The sequence below is a fragment of the Lonchura striata genome, chromosome 12 (assembly GCF_046129695.1).
Source record: "Lonchura striata isolate bLonStr1 chromosome 12, bLonStr1.mat, whole genome shotgun sequence".
NCBI classification, from domain to species: domain Eukaryota; kingdom Metazoa; phylum Chordata; class Aves; order Passeriformes; family Estrildidae; genus Lonchura; species Lonchura striata.
The window spans coordinates 17,329,096-17,347,020 of NC_134614.1; the positions used below are offsets into that span (position 1 = coordinate 17,329,096).

Consider the following 17,925-nt stretch of genomic DNA (forward strand, 5'->3'; position numbering starts at 1 on the left):
AATACTCAGGAAAATTAATTAAATTTGTTCAGTCATATACTGTGCCCTCCAGCAAGTCTGCTCAACCCCTGCCTAATTTAAAATAGTCACCCTTCTTCTGCCAATGCTCTTCTAACTTGATGCAGCCAGAACATTGATGCCTGTGATTTATATAAATAATGAACAAGTGCAATACTGGGTTGTATTGCTGGGCCATGAATCAGCCCTGCTAACCAGGCTAACAGGAGAGCAGCTGCAGAGCCATGTGCTTTCCACAGGGGGGACATTTAAACATCATCTATGACCACTTCTCATGGGCTTCAAAATTACCAGAGGATATCTTTTATCCCTCTTAAGCTTGCACAGAATAAACATAAAAACATCAGAAAAGAAAAGGAAAAATGTGTACTAAAGGAGAGCTATGCTGTCCCCTCAGTGGGCTCACTCCAGGTGTGCATGACACTCACTGGCCACAGCAGTTTCTTTTCATGCTTCCCTTCTGACTTTTCCCATAAATCCACCACTTCAGTAAAAAAAAAATCTTGCAGAATAATATTCCTACATGTTGGCCACGTTTGCAGGAGTGTACTGAACCACCTGCTCAATATAATTTTCCCGAATTAACCAACTCAGCAGCAGTGCCTGTTCCCTCCCAAGACAAGAACATGTCCTTGGGAAGGCAGGACATGGCAGGAAGCTGCTCCCATCCCTGCAGGGTCACCAAAACCATAGCAGCATCACCTACCCTCCTGCACAGCCAGCTGGCTCTGTACAAGGGCACAGAGGTCCAGCTGAAAGGTGTTTAATACATGTGATCATGTTTGGGACAACAGTTGAAAGGGCAGCTGTCCTTCCCTTGCTGTCCTCTACTGTCAGAATGGGATCTGGTGGGGATGCAATGACTGGCCAGTCTGGCTGCCTCCCTCCCTTGTGCAGTGCTGGCAGAGAGGGTTGTGCTTTATGCACTTCTCTTTATTTACAACCCTCATCTCTTCTCTTCTGACATGTCTGTGTCTCTCCTGGTGTCCTTGTAGCTAGGTCTCCAAGGTGAGCTGGCTGGTGAAGGGAAGTTCATCAAGAGGGCAGCACAGAGAGTAGTCTGACAGACACTGCCAGGGCTTGGTGACTGCTTCACCTTGTGTGGTGTGATGCTTTTAACCCAGTCTTAGTTTCTCAGCTTACTGTGGTGCCCAGTCATGGTCCTGGCTGGATCTGGATCCTGCTCTGAGGATGGAGAGCTCAGATCCCACATCATCACTGGAGACTGAAATGCTACATACAGTCTCAATTTATTTCTCCCAGAAATCCTGTCTAACAAATGATGGTTTTATTACTTTAGCACACTCCTCCCCTCCCAGAAGAGACCTTTAAATCTTGGGCCATAAATCATGTATGCCCATGCTTGAGCACTGGGAAAAACAGAGTTAGAGCAGAAGCACACCAGGCACTGAGCTAACCTACCTTCACACAGCTGATGGACTACTGCACCTTCTCCTCTACTGTAATGCTAAGCTGTGTTTCTTTTCTACATATTCCTAGAGACACAAGTGATGAGGAAAACAAACAGGTTTGAAGTGTCTTTAACAGTTAACTATTTATGAAGAAGCACACAGGATAGATTTGAACTCTATTCTCTAATGCTTTATCTATACCAGCCATTCAGAAACATGAACTGGAGGCTGATGACCACAATTATAAGTGATCTATCTGAACTTCCCTTGCTCATACATGGAGGCAATAGTTCATAACTGAGCACACCCAGACTCACTCAGGTCAACAGCAAACCCTCATGCAGGGATGGCATTAATCCCACTGGGATGAAAATACCTGGTTTGTTTTGGTTTTTTTTTTTGGTTTTTTTTTTTAATGAAAAGGGTGCTTGGGAACTTCTAGGGACACCATAAGCTAGATAATGGCTGGAAGAGGCTGGAATAGCTGACAGTTCCTTGTAGGGAGCAGTGCAGGTGAGGCACTGAACTGGCAGGGATGTGGCAGAACAGATGTGCCTGTCACACATAGCAGAGGCTCACACCTGCACTAGCTGGGTCACAAAGCCATAATAAATAGAAGCAGGGCATCCCAAAGCCTGTGGGAAAATACATATTCTTTGCATCTCTTGTGGGTAATGGCAATGGATAATAGGTTTTTCGTTTGTGTCCTTGGGTTTTGAAAAAGCCCAAAGGCACAGAAGAATTCTGGCTTTTTTAGGCACTCCAAGAAAGCTCACAGGCTGGGTCTTACACCTGGAGAGCTGTGGGATGCACACACACAACACACACAAGTCTGTTACAGCAGGAGAAAGTCATAAACAACTGCCAGTCTGGGGATGTTGTGCTGGGGACAGCTACAAAACAGTTTGTGATTTCCTACAGTAGGACTACAAACTTCAGTTGAAAACCCACAAATTTAGGGGACTGTAGTATGTGTAAATGTGCCTCACTCACCTGCTTTGGGCTCCTGCTACTGCAATAAGGAGAGATCTAATTAAATCAGTAGAGTTAGGCCTTAATTTGCCTCATCCCAATTTAGAGGCAGGAAGCAGATGAAGTGATGCCTGACATAGAGAGCCCCTGTATTTCCACTGCTATAAGAGTGTGCTGGAGGTGACTGCTGCATATTCACCAAAAAGATTTAAAATTAACATCTCAAAGAACACATATAGATGCATATATATATTGCTCATGCAGGAACATCCTGGGCTAGGAAATACCACTCAGGTGCTAAGAAAGGCACCTTTCCATTCTGCCTGTAGAAATGCACGGAGGATGGTTTGCATCCATAATACATCTGATATTCAGGGGCTGCTGAGCCTCCTCTGGGATTCCTCCCACAGTAAAACTTTGATGTGTTTACTCACCTTCAAAACTGAATAACCAAAGACATCAGACACAGATTGACAACACAGCCTATTTTTGTTTACATTTGTTTCCTCCCCTTCCTTTCAGCTGCCAGAACAGCCTTTCAGTCCCATCCCCTCGGAACAAGCTGAGCTGAAGTGGGAGTGACAGCACAAACAGATTTGATTCCTCCCAGACTTTCCTGCACAGATTTTGCAGTGATTTAAAATGCGCTTTCACTGATGCAGCTCCCGTGCAGGTGCTGACAAATCTGCATTCCTGCAGGCACTGACTGGCAGACGAGGCTGTACCTGCCTTCCCTGCAGCCAGGGAACACTGAGTGAGGCCATATCTCTGCAAGGAGCACTGATGTTCTGCTCTGATGGGATAACCCAAGGATGTTCTGTGAATCCATTGTTTTTCATGGTATCTTAATTCCTGCCAAGCATGGAACACTCCCTCTGCTAAAACAGAACATCACTGGTAAATATTTTGCTTACAAAATGGGCACTTCTTCTCCCAAAGACACCACTGTAGAAAGCACTGTGGTCTTATTCAAAAGGTGAGCAGAGACAGTGTGTTGCTAAGACTGGGCTCCTTCTACAGCAGCTAAGGAGGTGTTCCAACCTTGAGCACCTCATAGTCTGTCCTTTTCTGTTTCCACAGCTCTGAGACACAATGTATGTGTCACACACACACAGGCACCATCTTGCTTAACATCATGCAGACAGCAGTACCAGACCATCTCTCCCTCCAGGAGCTGCAACTCCCACATCCTCAAACTGGCTACGGCAGCACTACACCGCCGGCTGAGAGAGAAATATGTCTGAGAGAGCATCACATCTGTGCCCGAGTGTGCAAGGCACAGAAGGATGAGGGTAAAGCTGACAGAGACTGCAGCAAAGCAAAGCCTGCAAAGGTCTGCTCTTGATCTGCTTGTGGCTCACACACAATTCCCCATGGATCTTGTTCCAGTGCCAGCACGGGGCACTGCAGCCAAGAGGAGATGCTGAGGCCGACAGCACAGCTTTAGGAACCCAAAAAGGGATGATATTTGCTATGCAGAAAATACAGCTTCATTTGTGTTTCCTGAGAATAACTTATGCACTGGGGAAGTGTCATGAGGAAGGAAGAAGGGATGGGAGGTGGATTTAAAATCACATAATAGCTATTTATGGCCACGAGATGGCATTCCTGCCCCAGAGATATCCCTCCACCCTGCCTGCACCCAGCCCAGCATCACACACCCCTCCAAGACTACTGCACCCCAGGCTGGACTCTGCTGCAGAAATCCTTCAGCTGGTTTGGATGTGCAATTGTGGCAGTGCTATTCACCACAATCTTTTGGGTATTAACAGGGAAAATTAAAAAAAAAAAAAAGAAAAAATGTTGCATTATTACTTTCCATGATTTAAAAGATGGCTGCTTTTCAAATGCTCTGTGCTCTTGCTCAATACTAATTAGAAGAGAAAAAGTCAGCAGGGGGAAATGGAAGTCAAAACCCAGCACTGTTTTACTGGGAGGTCTGAACTGAAAGAAAAATTGCTTTTACAAGGGCTGCCTACTGTCTGTACTCCATCACTGTATCTGCTTTGGATACAGCATGAGTTTACAGCTTCATTCATTAAATGACTCTGTGCATTTACTGTCTGTGGCTGTGACCACTTCTTGAATAGGGTGACTTGAATGCCACACACATGCTAATGAAAGTTTCCTTTGGTCAAAGATGCTCCACTGACCCAGCTACAGAGCTGCTCACTTCACAGAATGACCAAGTATGATTAATCACTTCTATCAGATCTTGTCATCCTGAAAGAAAATACAACTGCAGTGGACTGCCATTGGTTAAGGCCTGGTCATGATTTTGGACTTAATAAGGCCGTACCCTGCCAGATTTACAAACTTAGTATCTCATAAACACAAACCATGGAGAAGGAGACAGAAATCCTCTCCTGAAAAGACAGGTTACTGGTTTGTGCCAACATAGTCTAGACTCTGCTTTATAAAACTTAGTAGAGAGCAGTGAAATATTTTCTAAATGCCAACAGCAGCAAAAAAATACAAGGTACTAAAAGAGACCAATCTGATTTTTATTTATGCCTCAATATATGTTATATAGGGGCTTCCTGACTTTCCCTTTTATAGTGGAATGGGACTCTTCCAAAATCAGCTACAAGGAGGAACAAGAAGTGTGAGACCATCTCTTGTTGTGCCACTACTCCCATTTCTGCTGTCTTATATTTTCTAAGCCAGGATCCAGGACAGGAAGCTCAAATCCAGCCAGACACCTGGGTTTGCCTTGCCCAATGTCTGACCACAAGAAGCAAAGTTCACACTAGCATCTCCTGGGTCAGGGGGGAAGAGTGGACAATTCCAGCAGGTGATGCTCACCAGCCACCTGCAAGCTCCTCTCTCCATGAGTATGCCTTGCCACGCAGTGACAATAGTACCTTGCTCCCTTTAAGTGCTTTTACACTTAGTTCTGTGGTTTGTTGGGAGTTGCAGCACATTTACAAAGCCAGTACATGCTACCTTCATTTCACAGAAAGGACACCTAAAATGTTGAAAAATCACTATCAAGGCTGGTCTTCTCATTTCACCATTCCCGAGCTTTGTCCAGACAGGAGCAGGCACAGTACCAATTCTTTAAAATGTGTCCTCTATCTCCCTTCTCTGCTTTGCAGCAATAGCAGCACCCCTCATTAAATAATAACGTGCACTACTTGTACACAGCACTTAATAAATAAACCAACAACTGGGCCCTTTCACATGCCTCATCCCCTGCCTTTTCCTTGGCAAATGATGTGCTGGACTTACACTAAGGCATGGCTTATTTTTTTTTTTTTTTTAGAACACCAACTATGAGCAATAAACACCACAACTGAATGTATCCCAGACCTTGCATTCTGCAGACCTCCTCTTAATTAAGCACTATTTCAGATCACGGAGTCTCAGTCTCATTTCAATGTCCTTTTGGTTTTTCCTATCCCCATCTTAAGGCTGCAAGCATAGGAGTGATGAAGCAGACGGGTGTCGATGAAAATCGCCTTGGGCATCATCACACCTTCTGGAATACTTAAATTTGAATGTATGTGCTATCACAGGAATACATAATTCCCAAGTGCATAGGAACACTCAAGAAATTAGACAGCTGGCGAGAAAAGCAAGACATTCATCTGTGAAAGAGAAGGTGCATGAGCTCAACCCTTACTAGACACCAGAGAATCCATGTGAAAGCAATGCTATGTGTGCTCTGAAAGTCAGGGAAAGCACCGTTGGAGCTTGCACTTACTTGATACTGGAAGAAATTGAGTTCAAAGGGTAAGTGTAAAGAAAAAAGCCTTCATTATTCTTCAACACAGCTTCTAGTGTGGTACAGGAGAGCAGGGACTGAGCATGAGACCTTTGGGAACAGGGCCCCACCTGGGATCACCATCCACAGCCCCAGCAGAGTATTTATTCCATAGCTGTCCAGAAGGTTCCTCCACAGCAGTGTGGCTGTCTGAGTGACACTCAGGGTAAGGGAATCCCTACAGGATCTTGCCTTTATTCTGAAGAAAAACTCAGCTGCCTAATCTAAAGCAGAATTTCTGTCCCACAGTAGCTGAGCTGTGTAAGAACCAATCCTGCAGAACAGCTATGACAGAACATCAGAAAAGGTTCTGAATTCCTAATTAAAAAGGGCAGTAAATCACACAAAGACCTCTCATAATAGATCACATACTTGCACTTGGGTAATAACTTTTTATTGCAGTTTTTGCTCTGCTTAATGACTTGTCCACAGACTCCACTTTCAGAAATGGGAACATCACAGCATAAATCTCAGGAGCATTATGGAAATACTGTCATACAAAAGGGGACTTGAAGAGCAGGTGAAACCAAGCTAACAGCAGAACCCTTCAGGTGCAAAGTCATGCACAGTCTCATCAGAAAACTGTCTCCTAGGCATGCTAAATAGGTGTAAGTGAAGAAAACTTGTGTCAGGGATTTGGACTCCACTTTGTACCCTCCAGCCATAGACACAGGGGCTAAAAGCAACTGTCCTGAAGTTCCTGTCCCTGTTATTTTCACCTCTTAGCCCACCAGCACTGGGGTCTCAGGGCATCTGTACCACGCTGACAGAGACCAAAGCTGAAGACCTCTCCTGGAAAACATTTCCCCAACAGCTGCCTTGGGGCAGACTGACCCTCTGCTCAGAGCCTCACCTCAGGAACAAGGACTGTACCTCACAAACAGTGGTGTCTGATGTTTGCTGTACCCAGTCACCTGCTTCAAAACATTCCTAAGGCTCCCAAAGATTTCCTAAGGAGAAAGAGCTGCAAACATCTGCACAGCTGTGAAATGAAGTAATGTGACTGAAAAAGCAATCCAATCAGTGTGGGTAATTAAGACAGCTTATATTTAATGCTGAAGCCAATTAGAAGAGTGAGGAGGAGGGGGAAAAAGAAAGCAAGAAAAAGCAGCTATTTCCTAAAATTTCCTTTTGCTTTGTTTTTTACCCAGAATCATGAATTTTGCTTACACAGGGCTTAGCTAAGCATGCAAACCTAAGTATGAATGTCTACTTAAAATTGTGTAGCCACACAGGACCTGAGCCTGAGCTTTGCCATGTCTGGAAGAGACCTACCAGGCCTGGCAACAACAGCTGTACTGAGGGATGCACACCAAGAATTAAACTCTACTGTCACTCACATCAGCATAAACCCCTTTAGTTTAGCAGACTCAAATTAGTTATATGAATAGGAAATATTTGAAATTTATGTATTTCAGAAGGACTTTTCTGATTTTACCACAGGGAGTGTTCACAGCATCTCCCAACAAACCCTGGCAGCAAAGCACTGACTGCAACAGAGCACTCCTATCACAGCCCTCTCTGTGCAAAGCCACTGGGCATCACTTCAAACTCCATGGCCTGAGGCAGGGGATTCCTGAATGAAAAGACCAGATTTTCCTCTCCTGCAGACAAAGAAAGCATCCCTGCTTGCCAGCCTCTTTTCCCAGAGGGCTTCTCCCTTTGCTGCTCAGTGCCCATCTCCCAGAAGGAGGTGACTGAACAGCACTGAAGAGGGATGCTGTGCAGGTCCTGTTCCTCTTCATGCTCAGGCACACTAATTTGAAAGAAAAACTCTAGCTGAGTGATAAGCTTGGAGGTTTGGTGCAGGGATCTGAACAAGGGCAGCCTGTCGCAGCAGAGAGAAGCAGCAGAGCTGTCAGAGCACCTTGAAACAAATCAGGGAGAAGCATCAGAGCCAGCACAAAGATAAAATCAGACATCCCTGTCTCCTAGGGAGGTGGCTAAGGGAAAGGAGATGGGAGAGGTTTAGAAGTTTGCCAAAGACATTACTTTATGAAGAGTGAATTTTTGGAAAGGGCACAAGGCTCAAGCCTTTGGTCATGACAAATGTAAGATGTGGAATGGAGTCAGATGAAAGCCACTGAGTGTCCTTTCTCCAGAACTGCCCTACAGGACATGCTGAAGAAAACTACATGGAAACAAATCCCAAACAATGAAAAGTGGTCTTTCCTCCTTCAGAAAACAACAAACTCCACCCTCACCTCTCATTCTCTGAGCTACTGCACAACCCTTGCACTAGGACTGAATGGACATAGATAACCTCAAAATGAAAACACTTCCAGAGGAGCAGCTCACACTCTTGCCCCTTCCTGGCATGCCAAATGCACAGAGAGGTTGGCCAGATTCTTCCCCCACCAGTATTTACTGCTTTTACCCCAAATGGTTCAGCTCAGTTCAATGCAGGACACCCAATTTTCACTACTGTGATACAGAAGAGAATGAGACTTTTCTGGGTGCCAAAATAACTCCAGAATCTATAGCATTTATTCAGAAGGCACACAGATCCTTGTTGTTTGGGTCTCTTTTCTTTTATTCTGCTCATATCAGAGAAAGGTGATGTAAGATGCTGATCATGAGCACTGCCACAAGCACAGGTCACTGTTTAAATATATCCAGCAGTTTCTCTGGACAGGGGATTGTGGCTGGATCTTTTTTGCTATTTCCAAACCCCCTGACAACCCTGTTCTCAGCTGCACAAACAGCAGCAGTACTAACAGCTCCTGGAAGGGCATTTTGGAGACATGCAGAGGACAGACCACAGGCCAGTACACAGAGAAGGGGGGAGAGGTATAAACCCCACAAACATCTGCAAGAATACAGTTCCAGCACAAAAAGCAGTCAAATCCTTCTCACACTAGGATTTGAGATATCTTTTAGAGGCATCTGCAGGTTAGGGCATAATACACAAAAGCTTTTTCTTAACAACTTATTAAAAGCACTACTAATAAAACACTGCAAGCCTGATCTGAAATGGACCTTGCTATTTCAGGTCTGACTTTCTCTAGAACTGTGCCATCCCCAGCATCTGTGCTGAGGCAGATAATCCTCATATGAAGGGATTGGGCTTAAAATGTCAGGAATCCAACATGAAGACTGAGAAGAAATAAAAGGCCAGTATTTCCTGTTGTCCCTAAACCCACACTCCTTGCACACAACTCATCTGATGCCTGGGTACATGTGGCAAGCCTTGCCTCTCTCAAGAGCTGCAAATGGGATTCAAGCTCCAAAGTCACTAAAATTCTTTCTTCTCAAAAACTGCCTGTTTTGCACCAGAAGGATGAAAGAAGACTCTCACACAGACCTAGACCAATGCTTTTGGAAATCCTTCCCTGGCTGGTGAACTGCCATTTGTCATTAGAGATGTGGAAGCTAGGCTGGAACTCCTGGCATGGCACTGAGCTGAAGAGCAGCCACCATCACCAGTGTGCTGTGACTTGGGTGCTCTAGCTGAGGGCTGGCAATTCAAGGACACATGAGAATACAGTGAACAACTCCATGAGTTAGGTAAAAAGATATCCTACAAGGCTGAGTGGCCCCTAACACCCTCTACCCCAGGGCTATCATAGAAAAGTGAAGTCTTCCAGTGAATCTTACTGTCCAAATGTAACTTTTCTCCCCTGATGCTTATGAGAAATTTAGCCTTCTGTAGCCTGTATAGCCTCCAGACAATGGCAAAGCTGAATTTCAAACAATTTCAAGGCTGACAGTTTAAAAATGCTGCCTGTTTCCAGACCTGCATTCACTGCATATTCTGAGCCCAGGTGCTTAACCCACATCTTTGAGCCTCTGAGATATAAAACTTCTGGGATATACAGAGATAACTTGCTTCAGTGTTTACAGTTTCATAGTGCTAAGTGCCAAGTGTTCTTCACCCCCAGACCAGGCAGCATCCCCTACCAAAGCACACAAATCCTGGGATGCTGGGCAGTGAGCAGTCCCTCATGCCTTCACTGATACTTCCTTTCTGTAGGGGAGGTTTGCTTAATACAAAAAGCACAGAAGCAAGCACAGTGTGAATGACCTCAGTGAGGCTGATGTCAGCATCTAAACTAACACCTCCAAAGGCTGTTTTGCCTGGCCATAAATCCTTTGTTTCTAAGGCAGCACTGCTCAAAAATGCACCAAAATCTTCTCTGAGCTGTTTCTATCACTGCACTCATCACCAGAGTACCTGAGGGCCTTCAAGTCTCATATTAAACAAGATGACAAACATGTCACATCTGATTCATTCCCTTTTCCTTCTCAGGAGAACTTAGGTACAGTAAATTGCTTTCACCGAGCTTTGGTTTCCTGCATCTCTGCTGCTGTGCCTGGGAGGGGAAGCAAGGTGAAAGAAACACATCTAATGCAGAGAGGAAAGAAGGACAAGCCTTTTGTGATTGCCTCTGGTTTCTGTGAAGGTTATTCTAGAGCCTCAGCTTGGGTGGTCATTGGTTCTGGAAAGAAAAGGTCTTAGGACCCTATAGGACTATACAACTGTCAAACCTACTCCCCTCCTGAGCCATTTCCACAGGTATTAGCCCAAGTGCTGGAGCAATCCAGAAGACTTGAAGCTTGGCTCACTCACACCTCTACAGGAAGCCAGTGCAGAGAGAGGATGAGTGTGATGGACTTGCATGACTTTTATCACACTGCAGCACTCAGTGTTGGCTGCATTTTCTTGAGGGCTGATGGCTTCATGCCCAGGCACTGTACATTTAATTATAATAAATAAAGACCCACTCAATTAAAGAGTTCACTCCTGCAAGTATTATTTTCAAAGCAATTCTCATAGAAATAGTCCTACATCTTGCAGTAAGAAGACCTGTGTGTGGAAGGGCAGATCCTGTGAGCAAAGGTGGGATGAACAGGCCAATCTAAACAAGTACATGTAACCCAGGAAAAGTGTGCTTTTTCAGTATGAATAGTAGCAATTTCCCCTAAATAGAGCCCAATTTTCTCCACTGAAGCAATAATACCTAAAATAGTGACAATTTTAAGTTTGCATGGAAATTTTGCTCTAAGCTCAGCTCTCTTCCTTCCTTCTCTAAAGTAGATTTCAAAGCATTTTGAAAAGTCAGCCAGGCTGCAGCACTTTCCCTGATTGGGAATATTGTTTTTGAACTGCTTGTTGCAGATTCCTGCTGCTCTGGTGCAGCACAGGGCACGAAGCACCAGCAATTTCTGTGCCTCTGTGAGAGGACAGTGACAGAAGGAAGGCAGCCTGTCCTGGTCCTGCCTGCATCCACTGCTCCTGAGCTGCTTGCAGTGCTTGTGCACTGCCAAGCCCTGCAGCCAGGTGGTTCTGGATTTCCTTCCACGAGCTTGGGAAGCTCCTGGCAAAACACCTCTGAAGGACTGGTCATGGGGAATGGGATATGAGCACAATAGCACTGCTCCCTACTCCTGGTGGAGGCTTCATACCACCTTAGCAATTCTCCACTGTCAGGAAGCGCATTGAGAATTTAAGTGTGAAATCTCTGCAGTCATCCAGAGAAATACTGCCTCAAGTCCAGAGTGTTTCAAGTTAACTAATCCCACAAATTGGAAAGGAAATAAGCCATTCATCATTTTCTTCTTCCAAATAACAAAGGCCAGTCACTACTGGTAAGCACTTAACAACATCCAGATAAGACAAAATAAAGCCAAGTATGGGGTCAAAAGTGAGGATTTGGGGATGAGTCAAAGAGGACACAACAAGACTCTGCCCTTGAATGGGACTGGGCCAGAGAGGTCTCAGATAAAGCTTTAACTAAGTAATTTGAAGCTTTTTCCAGAGCCTCTTTTCCACCTCTGGCTGCCAGACTGTGTCCCTGCCAGCTGTTCTCTTTCTTGTAGGACTGCCAAAACCCTGACAGTGAGGACAAGATAATGTACCTATACCTGATGGCACCAGTTCAGATGAACACTCAGGCAAGTACTTATCTAAGCACATGCTTAACTACATCCCTATTTAGTAAAGCACTTATGTATAGGCACAAACTTATCTCTCTATGGCTACACGAGACATAAGCCTCTCATTAACACTTCATTCCCCTCAGTCAGGGCTTATGTGCCATTTTTAGCTGCAGGACAACACTCTGCATGTGTGGAAGGCCATGTTTCTCCTTTGTCTCTGAGAGCCCCCTCTGTCCTCACCAAGCAGGAGCCAGAGCTATCTGCAGTGACTCAGCAGTGCAGAGACAGGGCAGAGGAGAGTGTGCTGGGGAGACCAAAGAGCAAAGCAAGGCTTACGTTGGCTTTGAGGCCTCAGCCTGGTCTGTCTGCAGCTTCTCCCCACCTTCAACTTCCATGGTGCAGTACACGATGCGGTTGGGGGCCAGCGACTTCAACCCCTGCACCTCCATGATGACAACCTGCAGGCAGAGAAGGAGAAATGTAAGAGGAGCAGCCTCCTTCAGACCCTCCTGTGGCAGTTGAACCCATGGGGTCAGCCAGTGCTGGGGTCCTCCACGTGCTGCTGATGTTCACAGGGGCAGGAGGCAGGGATGGTGGCACTGCCCAGCCTGAGCAGGGACTGTGGCACCAGCCAGGTCTGTATGGAGACCAGGATTCCCTCTGACTGCACATGGGCTCACTGAAACCCTTGGGTGTCCAGGGCTGTACCAAGCTTCAGGAGATGGGCTTCAGAGAAATGGTCCTGCCTCATCTAGAAATGCCTTAATATGTGAAATCCAGGGATATTCACAATACTCATCTTGTGCCAAAAGCATATTTATCCACATTAATCATAGAATGGTTTGGGGTTGACATTTGAAGATCATCTGGTCCAATCTCCATGCTGAGGTATGGACATCTTTCAGTAGATCAGGTTGCTCAGAGCCCCATCCAACCTGATCTTCAAAAATTCCAAGGATGAAACAGCTACATCCCAGTCGTTCCCTGTCCCAGTTGTTCCCCGTTCCTACCACCCTCATCAAAACCCTTTTCTTTCTTATACTCAATCTATATTTACCCTTTTCCAGTTTAAAATTGCTGCCCCCTGTCCACTCTATAGCTCTGTTTAAAAAAAAAAAAAAATAAAAAAAACTTCCTTCATCTTGCTTATAGAAAATCTTTCTAATTAAGAAATCACCACCTAAGTTTCTTGCAGGTAATTAATTTTTTTCCTTTTTTTTAAAGGTGATTAATCCCATTAACCACACACCTTAAACATTTGTACAAGAATCACTGTGGGAGTTTCTGTTCATGTTCTATTACTGCTATTTATGTAGTATATACACAGGGGTTTAAAATTCCTCTCCTCAGGTCTTCTGGTCTGTCTGGAGCTGAGGATCCTCTCCCTGGTACACAGAGTTCCACAAAGCCTCTGATGAGTGCACATTTTTGGTAAAAGCTTTCTTGCAGCAGGAGTTTTGTGCACTGAGCAGTGCCCAGACCTGCCAGCTCCTGAAGTCAGTGCTTCACTGGGCTTTGACTTCCCACCAGCTGGGGTTCAGCTGGAGCAGAGCATTTGTGACATGCTGCTGTAAGGGTGTCCCTTCACACACAGCTGTACACACTGCACAGCTTCTGCAATGGGGGGGCTACTGCTCTGTGATAGCTCCCTGCTCCTCCATATGGGAATGCTTGGAAGTCAGCCTTAGTTGATGCTGCTCTTGAAGGCACCACCTCTGGGTTCACAGCCCTAGTTTTAAGTAATACCGAACTGAATACTATAAAGATGGTTTCAGACACAATGAGTTAAATTCTGAGACTGGACAACCAGGGTTATTAAGTTTTGCATTAGCATAATATGTATAACAAGAGACCCATTGGAAGAGAAACAAACAGGAAACTACACAAAACTAGCATTTTCTGAATTTTCTGCATCTTATATTGTTGACTCCATCCTGGTAGTTGTTTTGACAATGTAACATAAACCCACTCATTGACAGACAACAACAATTCTGTAGGGGTGAGCTGATGACTCCTTGAAGTAAATATGCCCACAAATAGACCACAAATGTGTTTGCACAAAACAACTGAGTTGGCTGAAAACAGCTACTGAGCTGTTCCAGGCCTGAGGCAGCCCGTGTCAGAGGCAGCAGCAGCACCCTGCCTTCCCCTGGGCTGCACAGACAAACTGCTCAGCAGAGAGCTGGGAACAAAGTCAGCATGAAACAGAGAGCAAAGAGCAACCCAGCACTGCATAGTATTTCCACACAAACTGCAAACCAATCTGTTGGGTGAAACCAAACCCCAGGAATTTTTCACAATTCTTCAAAGAGGAAGCAATTCTCACAGGGAAATACAGCAACCCCTCTAGCTGGCAATAGTTAAAGATGCTGATATTTACAGTGTTGCTTTATTGTAATGGTTCTGGGGACAATCCAGGCTCAGGGTTACTGGGCTACACTCAGTAACAAACTGCATTAAGAGATGAGTTAATGATGCAGATTTCTGAGCCATTTGATATACACCATCACAAATGCCAGACAGTGAACATCACAGAGATTGTTACAACAAGGTGGTGAGACACCAGAAAGGACACAGTGTTTAATCACAGGCAAAGCTTCCAGTAAACAGTGATTTCTACTCACCTCTCTGCACCTAATCTAAATTTGAACTGAGCAGAAGTTGGCTGCTGTGCTCTTTACTCCCATGAATTCTGCACACTGTTGTGTGCATGTAGCTTACCTCCAGGGAGAATGACAACACGACGTCTGACTTGGAAAGCTGGTTCTCGTTTTCCTCTCCCATGTCAATGATTGAGGTGTTGTGGCTACGTTTCAGCTTCTGCAGCTTGAACTCAGAGCCTCCTTTAGACACAGGCATGCTCTCCAAGTTTGCCATCAGGAGGTTGACAGATGACTTCAGCTCCTCAATGTACATGTTCTCCATTTCTTTGGACACAAACTTTGGAAACTTGCGCTCCTTGGATTTGGAAACAAGCACAACAGAATGAATGTTTGTGACAATCAACAGCCACTTGTTGTAGTGGGAGAATCCCTCCAGAGTATTTGCAGAGGTTTGTGAGAAGGGAGCTCCTACAAACCAGATGACAAATTACAGCCTCCCCCTGAGTAATGTAGAAGCATTATTGCTAGTTTCTCACAGAATGAGTACTTGGTACTTGTCCAGCTTGCCTGGATCTTGCATGCACTTGCATTTCACTGACTTTCCTATCTGCAAATGGGCTTTTTTCTCAATTACAAACACTCCAGGCCAGATCTCAACTGAACGTTGCAACCACCAGCAACTTACTGATTCAGAGTATGCTGATAGAAGAAATTTGTTTTCCAGTCTTCCAATTGTGCCAGCTCTTTTTAAAACACTTCTGAGTGGTTGCTTAATCAGGTTTCTAGGTGTGACAGGAGCCCAGAGAGGGAAAACCAGCCATGTGTGGGCAGGAATGTTTGGTTCTAACTGGAAGAAGGGGTAAAACATCCTTTCTACTACTTGCCAAGGCCTGTGCCTCCCCCCAAGAAGACAACTTTTCACTGTGAGACTTTCCAGAGCTGCTTGCTGTCAACAGGAAATTTAAACCCTAAAACCAAGGGTGACAGTGAAAGCAAAATATGATGTTCCCCAATGCATGTTCTCAGCTTTGAACTGCTGCTCATCACCAGTCTGAGCCCTACATCTTCTGACAACTCCTCCCATGGCCTGAATCTGCTCAGGATTCAAATGTCTCTCAGTGGGTTACAAGACACTGTGCAAGGCGTAAGACAGTGAGGCAGCATCTGCAGCAGGGAACACAGGGCTGATGTGCAAACAATCTTGGTGGCAATTCACAACATTGTAAAAAGCTATTTGTAAAATGTATGCTAGAAGAGAAAACAAGGTCATGTTTCTTCTAGAAGACTGCCACCAAGCTGCTGAAATAGTTCTCCTCTGCACTAGTTTTTGCATCAGTCCTTAAAATTAAGATCTTACCCACTACAAGCAGAGCTCACAGCAGCACTCACACCAAGCAGCTAAAGTACAGTCATCTGTTTCCAGCCTCAATTTTGGGAAGCAATTCCCCCTTGTAAATAAGACTTACAGTGAAATAAACTACCCAATCAGCCTCCTGTATTGTCTGTGCATTATATAAGTTGCAAGTCACCCCTAGGAAAAAAAAAGCAACTGTTTTGTAGATTTTGAGAATTGCTGCTGCAGCAATGATGTTCAGACATTATTGCTTTTTTACCCTGCTGTCATCCATCTCTCCAGGGACTGCAATTTTGGCACTGCCCTCACAAACCTCTTCAGCAGTGCAGAAAGGACTGAGACATTTCACTGTGTACTACCAGCAACTTCTTGTATTAGGACTGAAAATGTAGTTTGAAGTGATGCATAACAGTTTAACTTGGACTATTTAGCTGATGTTGGAAATGCAGATATGCAGACGTGGTCTTAAGTCACCCATCAGACTGGAGATAAAGCTGGGGGAAGTCTGGAGTAAGAAACTATAAAGAGCTGCAGACAACAGCAAGAAAGGGCATTAGTCACCTCTCCATGTACTGGGAGCAGAGAGAGGATCAGGAACAGGGAGAGAGGCACAAGCATGGAGACAGGTAGAGTTAGGACACTGAGGAATGACCTGTCCAGCAGGCTGCAGCAGAGTGGGTCCAGCCCCAGACAAACACATCACTGCAGTGTCACCACAAGGTCTCATTTAGTTGCTCCTACACGTGCTCCTCCTTGAGGCCAGGTGACTGGGAGGGGGAAAAGGCACCACAGGACAGCAGAGCACTTGCCACTGCAGAGAAAAATATACACCTGCCTTGGCATCACTAAGCTCTCAGCTGTAAAGCTGCTCTACTTAGCTGCTGGAAAAGTACAACACACAGCCTGAGAAGCCTGTCCAGAGTCAGCTTTAAAACGTCTGCTTGCCACAGAGCGTGATCCTCAAGCCGCCAGGCTCCAGGGCTGGGCTGATGTGCTTTGATGGAGTTGGGCTCAGCAAGGGACCTTGTCTAGTGCTGCACTGAGCTGCACTGAGCTGCACTCTCCTGGGCACATGGGAAGGCAAAAAGACCCAGACCTGTGTCCTGGTATGCAGAGGCAGGAAAGCTGGCACAACAGTGACTTGTTCAAGGTCACACAACAGCTCAGATGACGCCTTGCAGAGCCACTGGTCCCGTAAGACTCCACAGCCTTTGCTGCCTCTGAAGTGCAAATGTCCTAATGTGAATTTCTTAATTTAACAATGAGGCATTAATTTGCCTCGAGCATGGAATCTCCAAGACTGACACCTCAGTGATGGTTTCACAAGCACTGTAAGCCTCCCTGTGCAGCAAATCTGTATTAAAAGCTGCAAATTGGAGATAAAAATGGAAATGCTATCCTTTCACTGAGCTGAATTGTGAACCTGTCCTCTGTTACAGGGAAAGAAGCCTTGCCCAGAAAGGAGGCTACAGAAGAAGATCCAAAAGGTCATTTGGATGCCTCCAAAATGTGGTATTCATGAATCTGAAAGAGCAAGGTTTCTTGCAGACAGATGCTGGCAGGACCTGACATTCTGCTGTAGTTCCATGATGGAGATTAAATATTCCTAGCTGCCAACTGAAACCCAGGTAAGTCCCTTTTACTCTAAACCAACCTCCAAGCTGCACTGTTGTATTTTGAAGGTTGAATTCTGCACAGAAATATGTCAGGTTATGTTGAGGAGTATCCCCCTGACTCTCTCTCGGATGGCCAGCAGTGTCATGGTTTGTTTTCAGCATCCTTGGGGGAAGTATGGAAATGGCAAATTCTCATTTGCAAAAAATAATTCATGAAACTGCAGCTTCTGCTGGCTGCTACTGAATCATGCATATTATTGTTCTACATACCATAAAGAGAAAATAAAATAACAAAACCAGGCAA

General features: G+C 45.2%; 1 protein-coding gene across 16 annotated transcripts in view; it reads right to left on the reverse strand.

Annotated features, from left to right (window-relative positions):
• Positions 1 to 17,925, reverse strand: part of CADPS (calcium dependent secretion activator) — a 205,922-nt gene that overhangs the window by 115,475 nt on the left and 72,522 nt on the right. For all 16 annotated transcript variants that reach the window (XM_077786159.1, XM_021537240.3, XM_077786156.1 and 13 more), the window contains exons 5-6: positions 14,770 to 15,006; positions 12,385 to 12,506 (exon numbers count right to left, since the gene is read on the reverse strand). In XM_077786159.1, coding sequence (XP_077642285.1) covers positions 12,385 to 12,506; positions 14,770 to 15,006 — 359 coding nt within the window. The remainder of the gene's footprint in view (positions 1 to 12,384; positions 12,507 to 14,769; positions 15,007 to 17,925) is intronic.